The sequence below is a fragment of the Apium graveolens genome, chromosome 10, assembly GCF_009905375.1.
Source record: "Apium graveolens cultivar Ventura chromosome 10, ASM990537v1, whole genome shotgun sequence".
Taxonomy (NCBI): Eukaryota; Viridiplantae; Streptophyta; class Magnoliopsida; order Apiales; family Apiaceae; genus Apium; species Apium graveolens.
Window position 1 is genome coordinate 233,680,547 of NC_133656.1, and position 12,984 is coordinate 233,693,530.

General features: G+C 34.9%; 1 protein-coding gene across 1 annotated transcript; it reads left to right on the top strand.

Annotated features, from left to right (window-relative positions):
* The first annotated feature begins 3,071 nt into the window (after nt 1–3,071).
* On the top strand, nt 3,072–7,467 carry LOC141689452 (uncharacterized). The gene is made up of 7 exons (XM_074493740.1): nt 3,072–3,320; nt 3,428–3,533; nt 4,579–5,412; nt 5,640–5,702; nt 5,784–5,992; nt 6,524–6,636; nt 7,121–7,467. The coding sequence occupies exons 2-7, from the start codon at nt 3,431–3,433 to the stop codon at nt 7,230–7,232; spliced, it is 1,434 nt and encodes a 477-aa protein (XP_074349841.1). The 5' UTR covers nt 3,072–3,320; nt 3,428–3,430; the 3' UTR covers nt 7,233–7,467.
* The last annotated feature ends 5,517 nt before the right edge of the window (nt 7,468–12,984 follow it).

The following is a 12,984-nucleotide window of genomic DNA, read 5'->3' on the forward strand; positions in this document are numbered from 1 at the left end:
CTGATCAGGTTATCATCACCGGACGGCTCCATCTGCCATCCCACAAAATTTGTTCCGGAACTCAGAGACTAGCTAGGTCTCTGTCACGCTGGATTAAGTGGTTTAAATAGGGTGCACAACCAACTTAGCCTCTTACGCCACCTCAGTAATCGTTACGGGCCACTTGCGCAAGCTCTTCCAATTATCTGATCTATTTTATCCAGTTTTCAAACCACTTATACCTATCTCTTCTCAAAACAGTTCTATCATAACACATTTTCCAAAACCTTTCCAATTTTATTCACAATTTAGAGATAGGCATTTTCAGAAGTTACTTTTCCCCAAAATATAAGTTAATAAAATATTTTTAAAACACAGGGGATACGTAACTTAAAACGTTATGTTCCACTACGCAATTTAAATCAACAGTATTCATATATTACTGAACCATAAAAGATATGGTCAGGGTTACTTGCCTTAATACGCTTTAGCAACTATTACTGGTTGGCTTTGAACCGACTTGGAGGCTAGGGCTTTCGATTGGAACCTACAGAACTGAAACATCCTAAATTAGACGACCGAATATGTTTGACATATCCTCGCTAATATACTACCCATGCATTATCAAAATCCGACTCGCAATTATACGAATTATTATAATACACGTAACAATTAGGGTTCACGTCCTCGAAATTTGGTTCGGTATTTATTCTCGAAAAATACATGTTGTCATTCTTGGAAAATATGGTTATTAGCTATTTTTGCAAAAATATTTCACCACAACATGTAATCAGATTTCGTAAAATGTAATTATATATTTTCGACCGACATTTCTGATAGTTACAGGATACATACCCGTATTCCAAAAATAATTTTTCGGAAATCGGGCAGTATTTCCTTTATTTATCGGACTTCCCGTCGAAACATAATCGACGCAACACAATTCACAACCATTCACAATTCGCATTTTCAACATCAATACAAACTTTAATTATTAACTATTATCCTTTATTATTATTTATTATTATAGGAAAACTCAATTAATAGCAGGTGATCATCCCAGTTTCCTTTAAAATCCAAAGCGCATACTCTCAACATATCTTCTATCGTATGAATCATCCTTTCACTTTGACCATCTGTTTGGGGATGATAAGCAGTACTCATCTTCAACTTGGTGCCCAAACATTCCTGGAATTTTATCCAAAACCTCGAGTTAAAACTACTAGTTCACTGTTAGCAAACCAAATACATTTTATAATTCTAAATTTTTTATCATATCACTAAAATATATATATATATCTTGACATCTGTAAGGTTGGATCATTCATAAACATTTTTAAAAAAATTGAAACATAGTTATGGGAATAAACACTACTAAGAAGTACTGGTCAAACTACTAGTTGACTATTAAAATAGAATACCAAATACATTTATTTTTTTCTAAATTTTTTATCATATCACTAAAATATATATATATATATATATATATATATTGACATCTATAAAGTTGGATCATTCATAAACATTTTTTAAAAAATCGAAACTTCGATATTGGACTAACACTAGTAAGAAGTATTCGTCAAACTACTAGTTGACTGTTAAAAAAGTAAATCAAATACATTTATTAATTGCTTAGTAACTTTCAATTGCTCTGTATTATTGTGAAACATGTTTTATATCTTTTAATTATACGTTGTCAGATGTTTGATTTTGTTACCGTAACTAATATATTAATATGTGATTGAAATAAATTTTCAGAATCCCTCAGTTTTAGTTGCGTCTGAAATCATAAAATTCGGTTACCAGATAATGTGACACAGAAAACTAGTTTTATTCACGTTCCAGAACACATAGATACTTTATTGAGGTTGACTTAATTAGGAACGTAAACTAGCCCATCGAACCATTAAATATAAAGTCGTGTCATTGGCATAATGCGACCTTAATTTAGAATCGTGGAATTTTGAAATAAGAATATGAGCATAATATTTATATTTTAAGTAAGAATTTTAATTTTGTGGAAATATTTGTTATAGAATATATCGTTTGCATCTTTGTCCTCTGGCAGTCTCACTTGTTATCGATTACATGTGTGATTTCTATGTAATTCATTTATGTGTGATATGTTTAATGTATGTTTTGAAGAAAAAGTATTATTTTAGTCGTTAGAGGTATTTGCTTGCTAGATTTGCAACTCATTTTTTAATATTTCGAGTTCGGTGTAAGATTAAGTTGGATAGCGTTAAAGTTCAAAAATCTTATATTTGGAGGAGATTGATTTTTGAATTGTTATTTTTGTTATACTTTTATAAAAAAGTTATCTTTATAAAAAAATTTGATTTAATAAATTATATTTTATTTTAATTTTAATTTTAACTTAATAGTCCGAAAAATCGAGCGTGGAGGGCAAGTTTGTGTCGGGGCTCGCCTGAGATTTATGTACTAGTTATTATTTTTTTTCTTTAGAGACAGAGCCAGGGAGACATAAATTGAGATATGGCATACAATTTGTACATTAGTGCGATAGTATATCTTTAAATATTACTCCCTCGGTACCATCACTTTATTTATAATTTTTTTAGGCTTAACACGCATTTTAATATTATAATAAAATATAATTTCATGATTTATTTTTAAAAATTTTACTTTTTTTATAAAAAAATTGAACATTATCTCTTTATTTAAAAGAAAAAAATTAAATAAAAATTTAGACAACTACATTTTATAAAATTCTTAAAATCCATATCGAACCCCCATCATACAATATAAAGAAGAGTGAGACCGATAAACTATGTATTTTTATATTTAAATATAAGAAAAAATAGATAATAAGAAGCAAATTTTAAAATGTATAAGAAATCCCTGCACATTCTAATATTAATTTTCTCTATATGCATCATTTTTCATGTTCAATACATAATTTTGGACTTCAAATCTCCAAGTTTTCTTGTCATATTTTAATTGTGTTAAAACTTGCTAAACAAAGGGCGGCAAATATTAGCTCTGCAATTGGGCCCATACCTCATACTCTACTTTCAAATTTTAAATAGTTTCGAAAACACCATTTATCTTTTGGGCGCGCCATGTTTCAAAAACAATTCACCAAAACTTAAAAAACCCACCATTTCATTTCTTCTCTTGTTTGCTTCTACACAAAAATTTCCCTCTCTATTTTTATGCAAACTTATATATAATATTTATTGTCTTGTTTATATATTATTGTCTTCTATTTAGCTTCCAGTTCTACTTTTTTTTATCCCCTTTTCTTGAATTTGAATCTTGTAGCTTTGCAAGATTGCAACTTTCTTGATTTTATACAGACCCTTTAATCCCAATTCTAGGTTTGATTTTGATTTTTAAGTTTAGATTGATAATGGGTAATTTGTGAAAATACAAGATTTTGTGTTTTCTTGAATTTTACTGATTTTTTTTTTGATTTTTTTTGCAGATAATGGCAGGAAAGAAGAGGGGTTGTGGAGAAATTAGAGATAGATTGGATCTTGAAACTAAGAGAGTCAAATATAGAGATCTTGAATCGGTGTTTCGATCCGAAGGTAAATTATGTTTCTTGGTAGAGCTAATTGGTTTTGTTGTATTGATTTATGAGCTGCTTAATCTATATGTGTGCTGTTATTAATTTGATTTTGCAAATTTATGGAGATTTTAGCTGATATTGTTGACTGGTTTTGTGTAACTATTTTGTGAATTTCCTAAATTTGAATTATTGAAACCGTATAGGTTCGGATGGGACATAGGAGCGCTACACATGGTTTTACACTTGCATAAAATTTGGACTAGTGAATTTAGCAATGAGACTAAAGAAATTTTTGATTTTATTTGGCGGTTTTAGACAATTGAGCTGAAGTTTTGTTAATGAGTGACTGAACTTACTAATATTTGTTAATATGTGTTATTCGATTTAAGGGAGAAAGCCAAATTTTAGGAGAGTAAGCCCCAAATCCACAATAAGATAGGAAGTAGGGGTGGCAAATGCCAATACCCAAGACGAATAAGTAAGAATTAGGATTGATTGTTTCAAGATTCGGGCAACCAGAAACTGACCTAAAACATACTGGGTTGGATTGCTTTAGTTAGGGATTGCCTTTGTACTCAATTTTTTGTCAAAAGCCCCAAACCACTGCTTTCAAGAATCAAATCAGACCCAAAGTTTGAAAGGTGTTAAATCCTACATATGTTTGCTATATTCCAATTTAATTTTTCTAAGAGAAGAAAACTAAGTAGCTCATCTTGATTTTAAGCCTCCAAACTTCTTCTTTCATTGTCTGTTGATGTTAATGTTAGCTAAGTTGATCAATCTTATCTGAAACTTGGAGGTGGTCAACTTTGGACATAATTGATGTGTTGGATTGGATATTGTATTTGGATTTCTGATGCAGAAGTACATTGTAATGAACGATACTGAATCTGCCAGTAAATGACTAACGAGTCATTTCATTTCAAAGAATATGCAACCTCCTCACCCTGAAAGTCAGCGCTTTTAAAAATGTTTACAAATTAAGTTTGGTATCTGCTTGCTTACACCGGAACTTTGAACTATTATGTCCATGATCGTTTGACTGATGAAATATATTCTACCAGGTGTTAACCTATATAATATCAAATATTGGACAAACAAACAAGCTAGCAACCTTGCAAATTCTGCTGAAAAGGAGGTGTCTCAAGTTACCGAGGATACTGTGAATTCAAATGCTTCAAAATCAGGTAAAACGGGGAAGGACAGTTGCCAGGTTTTGGCTAGCCCTGCCATCATATCACCTGATCTCAATGCTAAAGCTAAAATGTCCAGCGGCTTTGTCAGTGCCATTGCTCAGACAAGTTCTGAATCTGAGGACACCACAAGACGGGTTGTAGATTCTATTAATAATAAAAGTTTAAAAGAAATCAACTTGCACCATGATGCCGCAGAAGGTGTTTCAAGTTCTGTGTACTGTGGCCCCTTAAGTACTGACAAATATAGTAATCAGTTTAAATCAAGGGATGCTTCAGAATGTGGAAGTACAGGTAACCCACTGGTGGAGAAGGATCCCATGACAATTTGGAAACAAATGAAGCAAAATGGTTTCATGTCAACTTTTCAGGGAAGTGTGCCGGTGCCAAAGCCACGTGCAAATAAAAGTAAATCTGAGACAGTAAAGAAGAGGCTGGATGTTGCCAAAAATCAGGTTGACAGGTTTTCCAAAGTTGCTGCTCCTAGCGGATTGCTTAATGGATTAAACCCTGGAATTATAAACAATGTGAGAAACAGTAGGCAGGTTCGTTCTAAAATGGAGGCACTGGTGAGCTCCGCAAGATATGAGGATATACCTGCTCTGAAACAGTCATCGTCTGCAGCTATGTCATTACAAAATGTGAGCTCTTTGTCTAATGAAGAATCATCAAACCAAGCCACTGTTTCTACTCTTTCTCTCAAAGGTCTGCATTTTGTTTTCCATATCTTACATTAGACGTTTATTGCTTTCTGTGCGAAAATGATGAATTTAGTCGAAGAAATGTTTGATTTGATATACGACGATACACCTGCAATAAACTGTGTAGGTCACTGTGTATTTAACATTAATTGACATGGACACATAGGTATTGCAAAAATTGAAACTAATATTATGTCATAATCTAATATTATGTTGTTTTTCTAATTACAGCTGCTAATGTAGCTTCCGAGTGGTTGGAACTTCTTCATCAAGACATTAAGGGGCGCCTTACAGGTATTTTCCAGTTCCAACGATTTTGTAGACTGTTGGGGATAGACAATTCAGCCTGGTAATACAGCTCTACTGTGTGTGCAGCACTACAACGTAGTAAGGATAGAGTTCAATCTGTCATTGAGACAGAACTCCCTTTATTGGTGTCCAAAGAATTGTCTTCTAATAAGGAGAATGCTCCTTACCCAACAAACTTATCTGTTCCTAGTCCTTCAGATGACTCGCACAAAGCCAGATGGAGTGCCCTGTTTGATCAGATGAATAATAAACTTAATAAAGAAGAGAAGCAACTGGTAAGTAATCTCCTCCTTGCGAAATTGATAAGTGGAGCATGAGTTGAATAACTAATGTCCATCTGGTGTTGTCACCGCTCGGTGGACAAGCAGTAGCACATCTAAAAGAAGCACGAGTTGATTAACTCAAGTCCATCTGGTGTTGTCACTTTCCGGTGGACAAGCAGTAGCACATCTCTAATTTGAGTTTTCTATGTCTATTTATGGACTTGGAGTGATGGTTTGAATCAGTGGTGACCAATAATTATTATTTTACTGATTCTTCATCTAGTACTCTTGTTAAATATTGCCACTTTATAACTAAGCAAATTTGTTTTCATTTTTTATATTAAAAAAACGCCTAAAGCTTTTTGCAGTAAAAAAAAATAAAATTGTGGAACTTGCAAATGTCAGTACCGTTGGTTTACTCCCTTATATATATTATTGGATTCCGTATTCTCTTTATTCTGTCCTGCAACTATTTTTACAGACTTTATCTTACTTGGGATCGAGGGTCCCTAAACAAGTCTCTCTTTGATTATTGTTTTACAGGTAAGTTGGTTGAGCCAGGTAAATGCAATGAAGTTGCACTGTGGCAATGGTCTTTTCGACTGTACTGTAGCCTCTTGTATTCAACAACTGGGCACATCAGAAATTGACAGCATGTACATTCTTTATCCCCCAACATAATTTTTTTTATAGCTCTTTTCTAGCCGAGAGGAAGATATTAGATGTTAGTAAATATGTCATGTAAGCATAACTAATAAAGATATCACAGCGCTTACATGCTATTAATACACAGGAGAATAAATATAACTAGTAGTTTGTCTGGTAGATCTGTAGTTTCTGACGCTGAATAAGAAAGATGAACAAGAGGTGTAGATCAAATCCTCGTGTAAGTCACTAGTACTTTCCAACTGATTCAAACGCTGGTGAAATTACGTAATCATCGTGTTCAGCATGCGCAAACCAATATATGGTCCATTCTACATAGTTCATCTTCATCCCCTAGTTGTTTTGATGACAATCAAGTTGGGGGGATAGTTCAATAGTGTGTGAATCCTACTTCTTTCGCTATAACTAGCAGTATAGATGATCACGAGCTAGTTGTCTGACTGTATTCCTGTATTGTTTCCTTTCATTGTGCAGACTTCACAAAGGGAGTGAATCGCAAAAGGGACTAGAGGTCAGGGCTGCAGCAGCTGCATTTTACTCAACTTGCACCTTTCTACAGTCACCCGAAAACTTAGCCAGTTTTTAGTAATATTCAGCTCGACTCATCTTTGTATTATTCATCAAGCTGATCTTTAGAATCTTAACCTAGTAGTTTTTTGTCTCCGTGCTCTAGGCCTAAAGTGAGAATAAGATATACGTTTATCTACGATGGTTGTACAAACTTAGAACATAATATTGGTAGTTGTTATGTTATGGTTTATGAACAAATTGTCATAAAACCAATGTTATATGTCAAAGTTTAAGGTAGAAATTTTATAATCCATTCAATGCTCCTCTTCTTTGCCTTGGCTATAAATAAATAGCTCAACCCGGGAAGAAGTAAAATCTGGCTCAAGCAGCTAACTTTATCTACTGTTTTGCTTTTTATCCCCGTGTTGTCTTCTCTATTTATTAGGATTTATAATAGAGAAATTATTAAAAATATTAACTTTTCTAAATTTTTTTGTAATTTAATTATTCTTAAAAGATATTTCATGAATACGGTGTAGCCAAATTAAACAGATATGCAACTAGTTAAATTTAGTGTTTTTGTTTTAATTTCAGGTTGCTTGAAGTTGTGGAAACTCATCGAAAGTTGAATCTAGTTGAATAGAGTTTCAGAAAACCGTATTTTTGCAGAAAAAAATATTTAAAATTTAGTATTTTTATAATAAAAAAATATTTTTACAATTCTTTTAAAAAATAATCGTTTGTGGGAGGGACAGATTGCTTGTATAAAAGTAGTCAGTTAACTCCATTAGTATGAGAACTTTTGGGATATGCCCGAAGACAAATTCGTGCAGGTCTAGCCCAATGCTGACATTATCATACTAATGTATAGGGTTGTCCGAAAAATACGATATCCTTCCGAAAAATCCGCATTCGTATTCGAGAAAAAACGGATATTATCCGTATTTGAAATAAAACGGATATTATTTGTATTTGAATCCGGGATATTCGAATCTGAAACTAAATACATAACTGATCTTTAAATTCTATAAATATATAATTATCTCTAATTTAAAATTTATTTTTATAGTTTACTGGTTGTGTGTAAATGCATTAAATAATACATTTATATAAATTTTATATAATTGTACACATATTTTATGCATATATAAATATATCATTTGTGTATAAAAAATAAAAAAAGGTTCTAAAATCATCGTCAATAAGGTAGGGCTATTAAAAAGTTCAAAAAACCCGATATCCGTCTGAAATATCAGCATTCGTATCCGAGAAAAAACGGATATTATCCGTATTCAAAAGAAAGCGGATATTCTCCGTATTTGAATCCGACAATTGTGAATGCGGATACGGATACAAGAAGATCCGTATCCGAATTATTCGTTTGACAACCCTACTAATGTGAAGTTAGGCATGCTCATCAAGCCCAATAAGTGGTATCAGAGCTATGGTTAAAACGGTTCAGAACAATCTCATGTGGGCTCCAGAATGAACATAAAAAGCGGCAAATGAGCTACCCCAGGATGGGCTGAAGGGGAGGCAGATGGGCCTTTCAGTATGAGCCTAAGGGGAGCCAGATAGCCAAATGGACTTCCAGTATGGGTCGATGGGGAGCCTGGTCACACTGAAGGAGGCAAAATCGACAGGTGTCGAGCCCGATGTGTGAAGGGGGATTGTTAGGAATTGTCCCACATCGTCTGAAGAGGGAGATTGTTAGGAGTTATCTCACATCGTTTGTGGGAGGGACAGATTAATAGTATATAATCAGCCAGAGAATTTCATTAGTATGAGGCCTTTTGGAAGTGAACCAAAAACAAATTTGTGCGGGCTCGGCCCAGAGCGGACAATATCATACTAATATGGAGTTAGGCCTGCTCAGTAAGCTCAGTATCGACTTAAGAGGGTCAGAAAGCCATAGGGATTCCAATATGGGCCGATGGGGAGCCAGATCACACAATCAAGTTGTATCAGAACTTCAGATTATAATATTCCATATCAATCTCAGACAGGCTCCCATAATGGACCTAGGAGGAGACAGATGGACTACCCAAGTATGAGCTCAATGAATAGGCGGATGAGCCTTCCAAAATGGGTCTAGAGAGCCAGAACCAGATGGATTTTCAGTATGGGTCAAAGCGGGAGCCTGGTCACACTGAAGGAGGCAGATTTGACAAGTGTCGGGCCCAATGTGTGAATGGGGAGATTGTTAGGAGTTGTCCCACAACGTTTGTGGGAGGGGCAGTTTGCTAGGATATAAGCAGCCAGAACACTCAATTAGTATGAGGCATTTTGGGATGTGCCCAATACAAATCAGTGCGGACCTGGGTCAGAGCGGATATATCATACTAGTGTGCAGTTAAGGCCTGTTCGTGGCCAAACAAGTGGTATCAGAGCTATGGTTATAACGGTCCATAACAATCTCAGTTGGGCTCCCAGATGGGCCTAGAAAAAGACATATGGGCTAACCCAGTATAGGCTGAAGGAAAAGGCAGGTGAACCTTCTAGTATGGGCCTAAGGGGAGGGAGATAGCCAGATCGATTTCCAGTATGGGTCAAAGGGGAGCTGGACCACATAATAAGAAGGCAGAGCCGACAAGTGTCGAGCCCGATAGGGGGAGATTATTTGGAGTTGTCCCACATCGTTTGCGGGAAGGGAAAATTGCTAGAATATGAGGCCTTTGGAAGTGAACCAAAAATAAATTTGTGCGGGCTCGGCCTAGAGCGAACAATATCATACTAATGTAGAGTTAGGCCGCTCAGCAAGCCCAACATCCTCAACCACCTCTTTCTTCTCATCCAACATAAATCCCTTTCTAGACAAATTGTTACTTATAATTATATTACAGATTGCAAAACAATCTTGACAAATTAATAAATAATTGCATACTAACAATAAACATGAGTCGTCTGACTTGACAACAAATTAGAAATTTAATGAAGAAAAAGATATACCCAAGAATGTTATCAAAGATATTCTAAAAGGGATCCAAAAAGGAGGAAAAAGAAAATGAACATCGAGTACTACATAAGTCAAGTAAACAAAATTAGCGAGAGGAGAAGAGGGAATCGAGGGAGAGTAAGAGAAGATTAGGTGAGAGAGAGTGTGAGGAATTAGGTGAAACCAGGTCAACTGGGAGGTAAAGTTTAGATTTTTTTGTTAAAATATAGATAGAGACTATGGAGTGATGCAATATAAGTTCAAAATAAAATAGTTATTGGACTGAAATTAGGCGGAACGGGATTTAAATCCAGTTTCAATCCGGTCCAAATCCGGGCTTTTAATTATTCGAGCTTTTATCCAAACTTTTAATAAATCAGGATTTTCGGGCTTCGGGTCGTGCCGGATTTTGACGAAAAAAGGTGGTCTGCTTTAGGCCTGCGGGCCGGGCCGGCTTTTTTTCGGATCGGACTTTTCGAATTTTTCCGGATCAAAATTTCGGGCTTCGGATTTTTTGAACATCTCTATCCTACACACAACTCTACTTAATCCCCTTCATTTACATAGGTTTTTCCTATCATTTAGCGATTTTTTTTAAAGAATCTCATTTCACAGTATTTTTGTACATCCTCCAACGATCAGTATGCATATCATGTTGGGAACCACGGACTTAGGGTGTTACTACGTTTTACGATAAAGATTACGAAAAGAGGATTATCTTGTCAATGGTTGATTCCACGCTATTCTATTGTATTCCCGAATTCCCTTGAGCAACGTGTGGTCTCCGTCTTCTCAAGTTATCCTCTCTTCTTGCTCCTTGGTGGCTACAATATGTTTTCACACAATTCCAAGCAAGAAGAGAATAAGAATATATATAGGCTACAATAGGGACCATGGATAATTAGGTTGGGCATTCTAATTACATCTTGAGCCTAGCCCAATGTAATTAAATATTAATTCAATCCACTAAAGAATTAATATTTGCACTACCTTTCCTAATACCGTAATTTAATTAATTCGGTTCCAATATTATTTGCTTATTAAATTCCCCATGTTTAAAATATCATATGTCCATTAATTAAATAAATTACTGATAATTTATTTAATTAATATCTTTTATCCTTGATCATCCACTCAACCTTTATTTAATTATGCCAGAATAAATTTCACCTGCACGGTTTCACATAATTAAATCTTTTTGAGCTTTCAAGGGGACATCATTAACCCGAATATTATCAGGACATGGATTCCTTCAATAAATAATATCCACCATGTATATAATTCCATCACCCAAAACATAATGATATAATTCAAAAGAATTATTTCATATATAAATCAAAGCATGTAAATAATATACACGTGTCAATTACTATTTCTGGATTAAGAACCTAAGCATTAATAATAACATAGAATCTTAGTTCTCCTTCTTAATCAGTATTAAGGGAACAATTCTAAATTTGATCATGTTCAATATACACAAAGTATACTAGTATTATTTATTAGTCAATATAAACTAATCTAAATAATACTACAGCCATACCAGTGGATTGTCCAACACCACCTGTGCTGTGAACCTTATTATATTATATAACCGTATTTAACAATCTAATATTCTGTATCCCATTTGATACTAGATTGTTCACAATATATAATATTAGACAACATGTAAACATTCAAATGATTCTCAAATAAACTAGCCAGAAATAAATGTACATACTTCAAATAAATATTTTCAGTATACACTAGCAATCTCCCACTTATACTCAAAATATTCTATGTGTACATCATTGTTTATTTAATCCACTATTACATAAAAATCTATGTGTCCATCCATCTGACTCCTATCGCTTCCACATGCTTGTCAAAAACCTTGGTTGGCAAGCTCTTTGTGAAAGGATCTGCTCAGTTGTCTTCTGATGATATGTGAGCCACAACTATATCCCCTCGCTTTACGATTCCTCGTATGAGATGATACTTACGTTCAATATGTTTAGCTGCTTTGTGGTCTCGCGGTTCCTTTGAATTTGCCACAGCACCAGTGTTATCACAATACACCATCAAGCTCCTAGGCAAATTAGGTACCATATCTAAGTCCAAAAGGAAGTTCTTGAACCATACAGCCTCCTTGGCAGCCTCAGAGGCCGCCACGTACTCGGCCTCCATGGTGGAGTCTGCAATGCATTTCTGCTTTACACTCCTCCATATAACGGCTCCACCTCCCAAAGTAAAAACATATCCCGAGGTTGATTTCCTCTTATCCCTATCTGATTGGAAATGTGAATCAGTATATCCCAAAGGAAATAGATCTGAGGCCATGTAAATTAACATATACTCCTTAGTCCTTCTCAGGTACTTGAGTATAGTTTTTACTGCACTCCAATATTTCTGACCTGGGTTCGACTGATATCTACTAACCATGCCTACAGCAAAGCAGATGTCAGGCCTCGTACATAACATAGCATACATTAAGCTTCCACATGCTGAAGCATAAGGAACTGCTTTCATGCTCTCTATATCCTTAGGTGTCGAAGGACACTGCTTCTTAGATAGAGCAACTACATGCTTAAAAGGTAAAAAACCTTTCTTGGAGTTCTGCATGTTAAAACGAGCTAATACTTCATCAATGTAGGGCTCTTGAGATAAAGCCAACATCCTTTTCTTGCGATCCCTTATAACTTTGATCCCAAGGATGTATGCCGCTTCACCTAAGTCCTTCATGTCAAATTGTTTGAACAATCATGCCTTTACTGATGACAACATCTCAACATTGTTTCCAATGAGTAAAATATCATCTACATATAGTACTAGAAAAACCACTGCATTACCTTCACTTCTCTTATACACGCACGATTCGATTGGACTTTGATCAAATCCATATGACTGGACTGCCTGA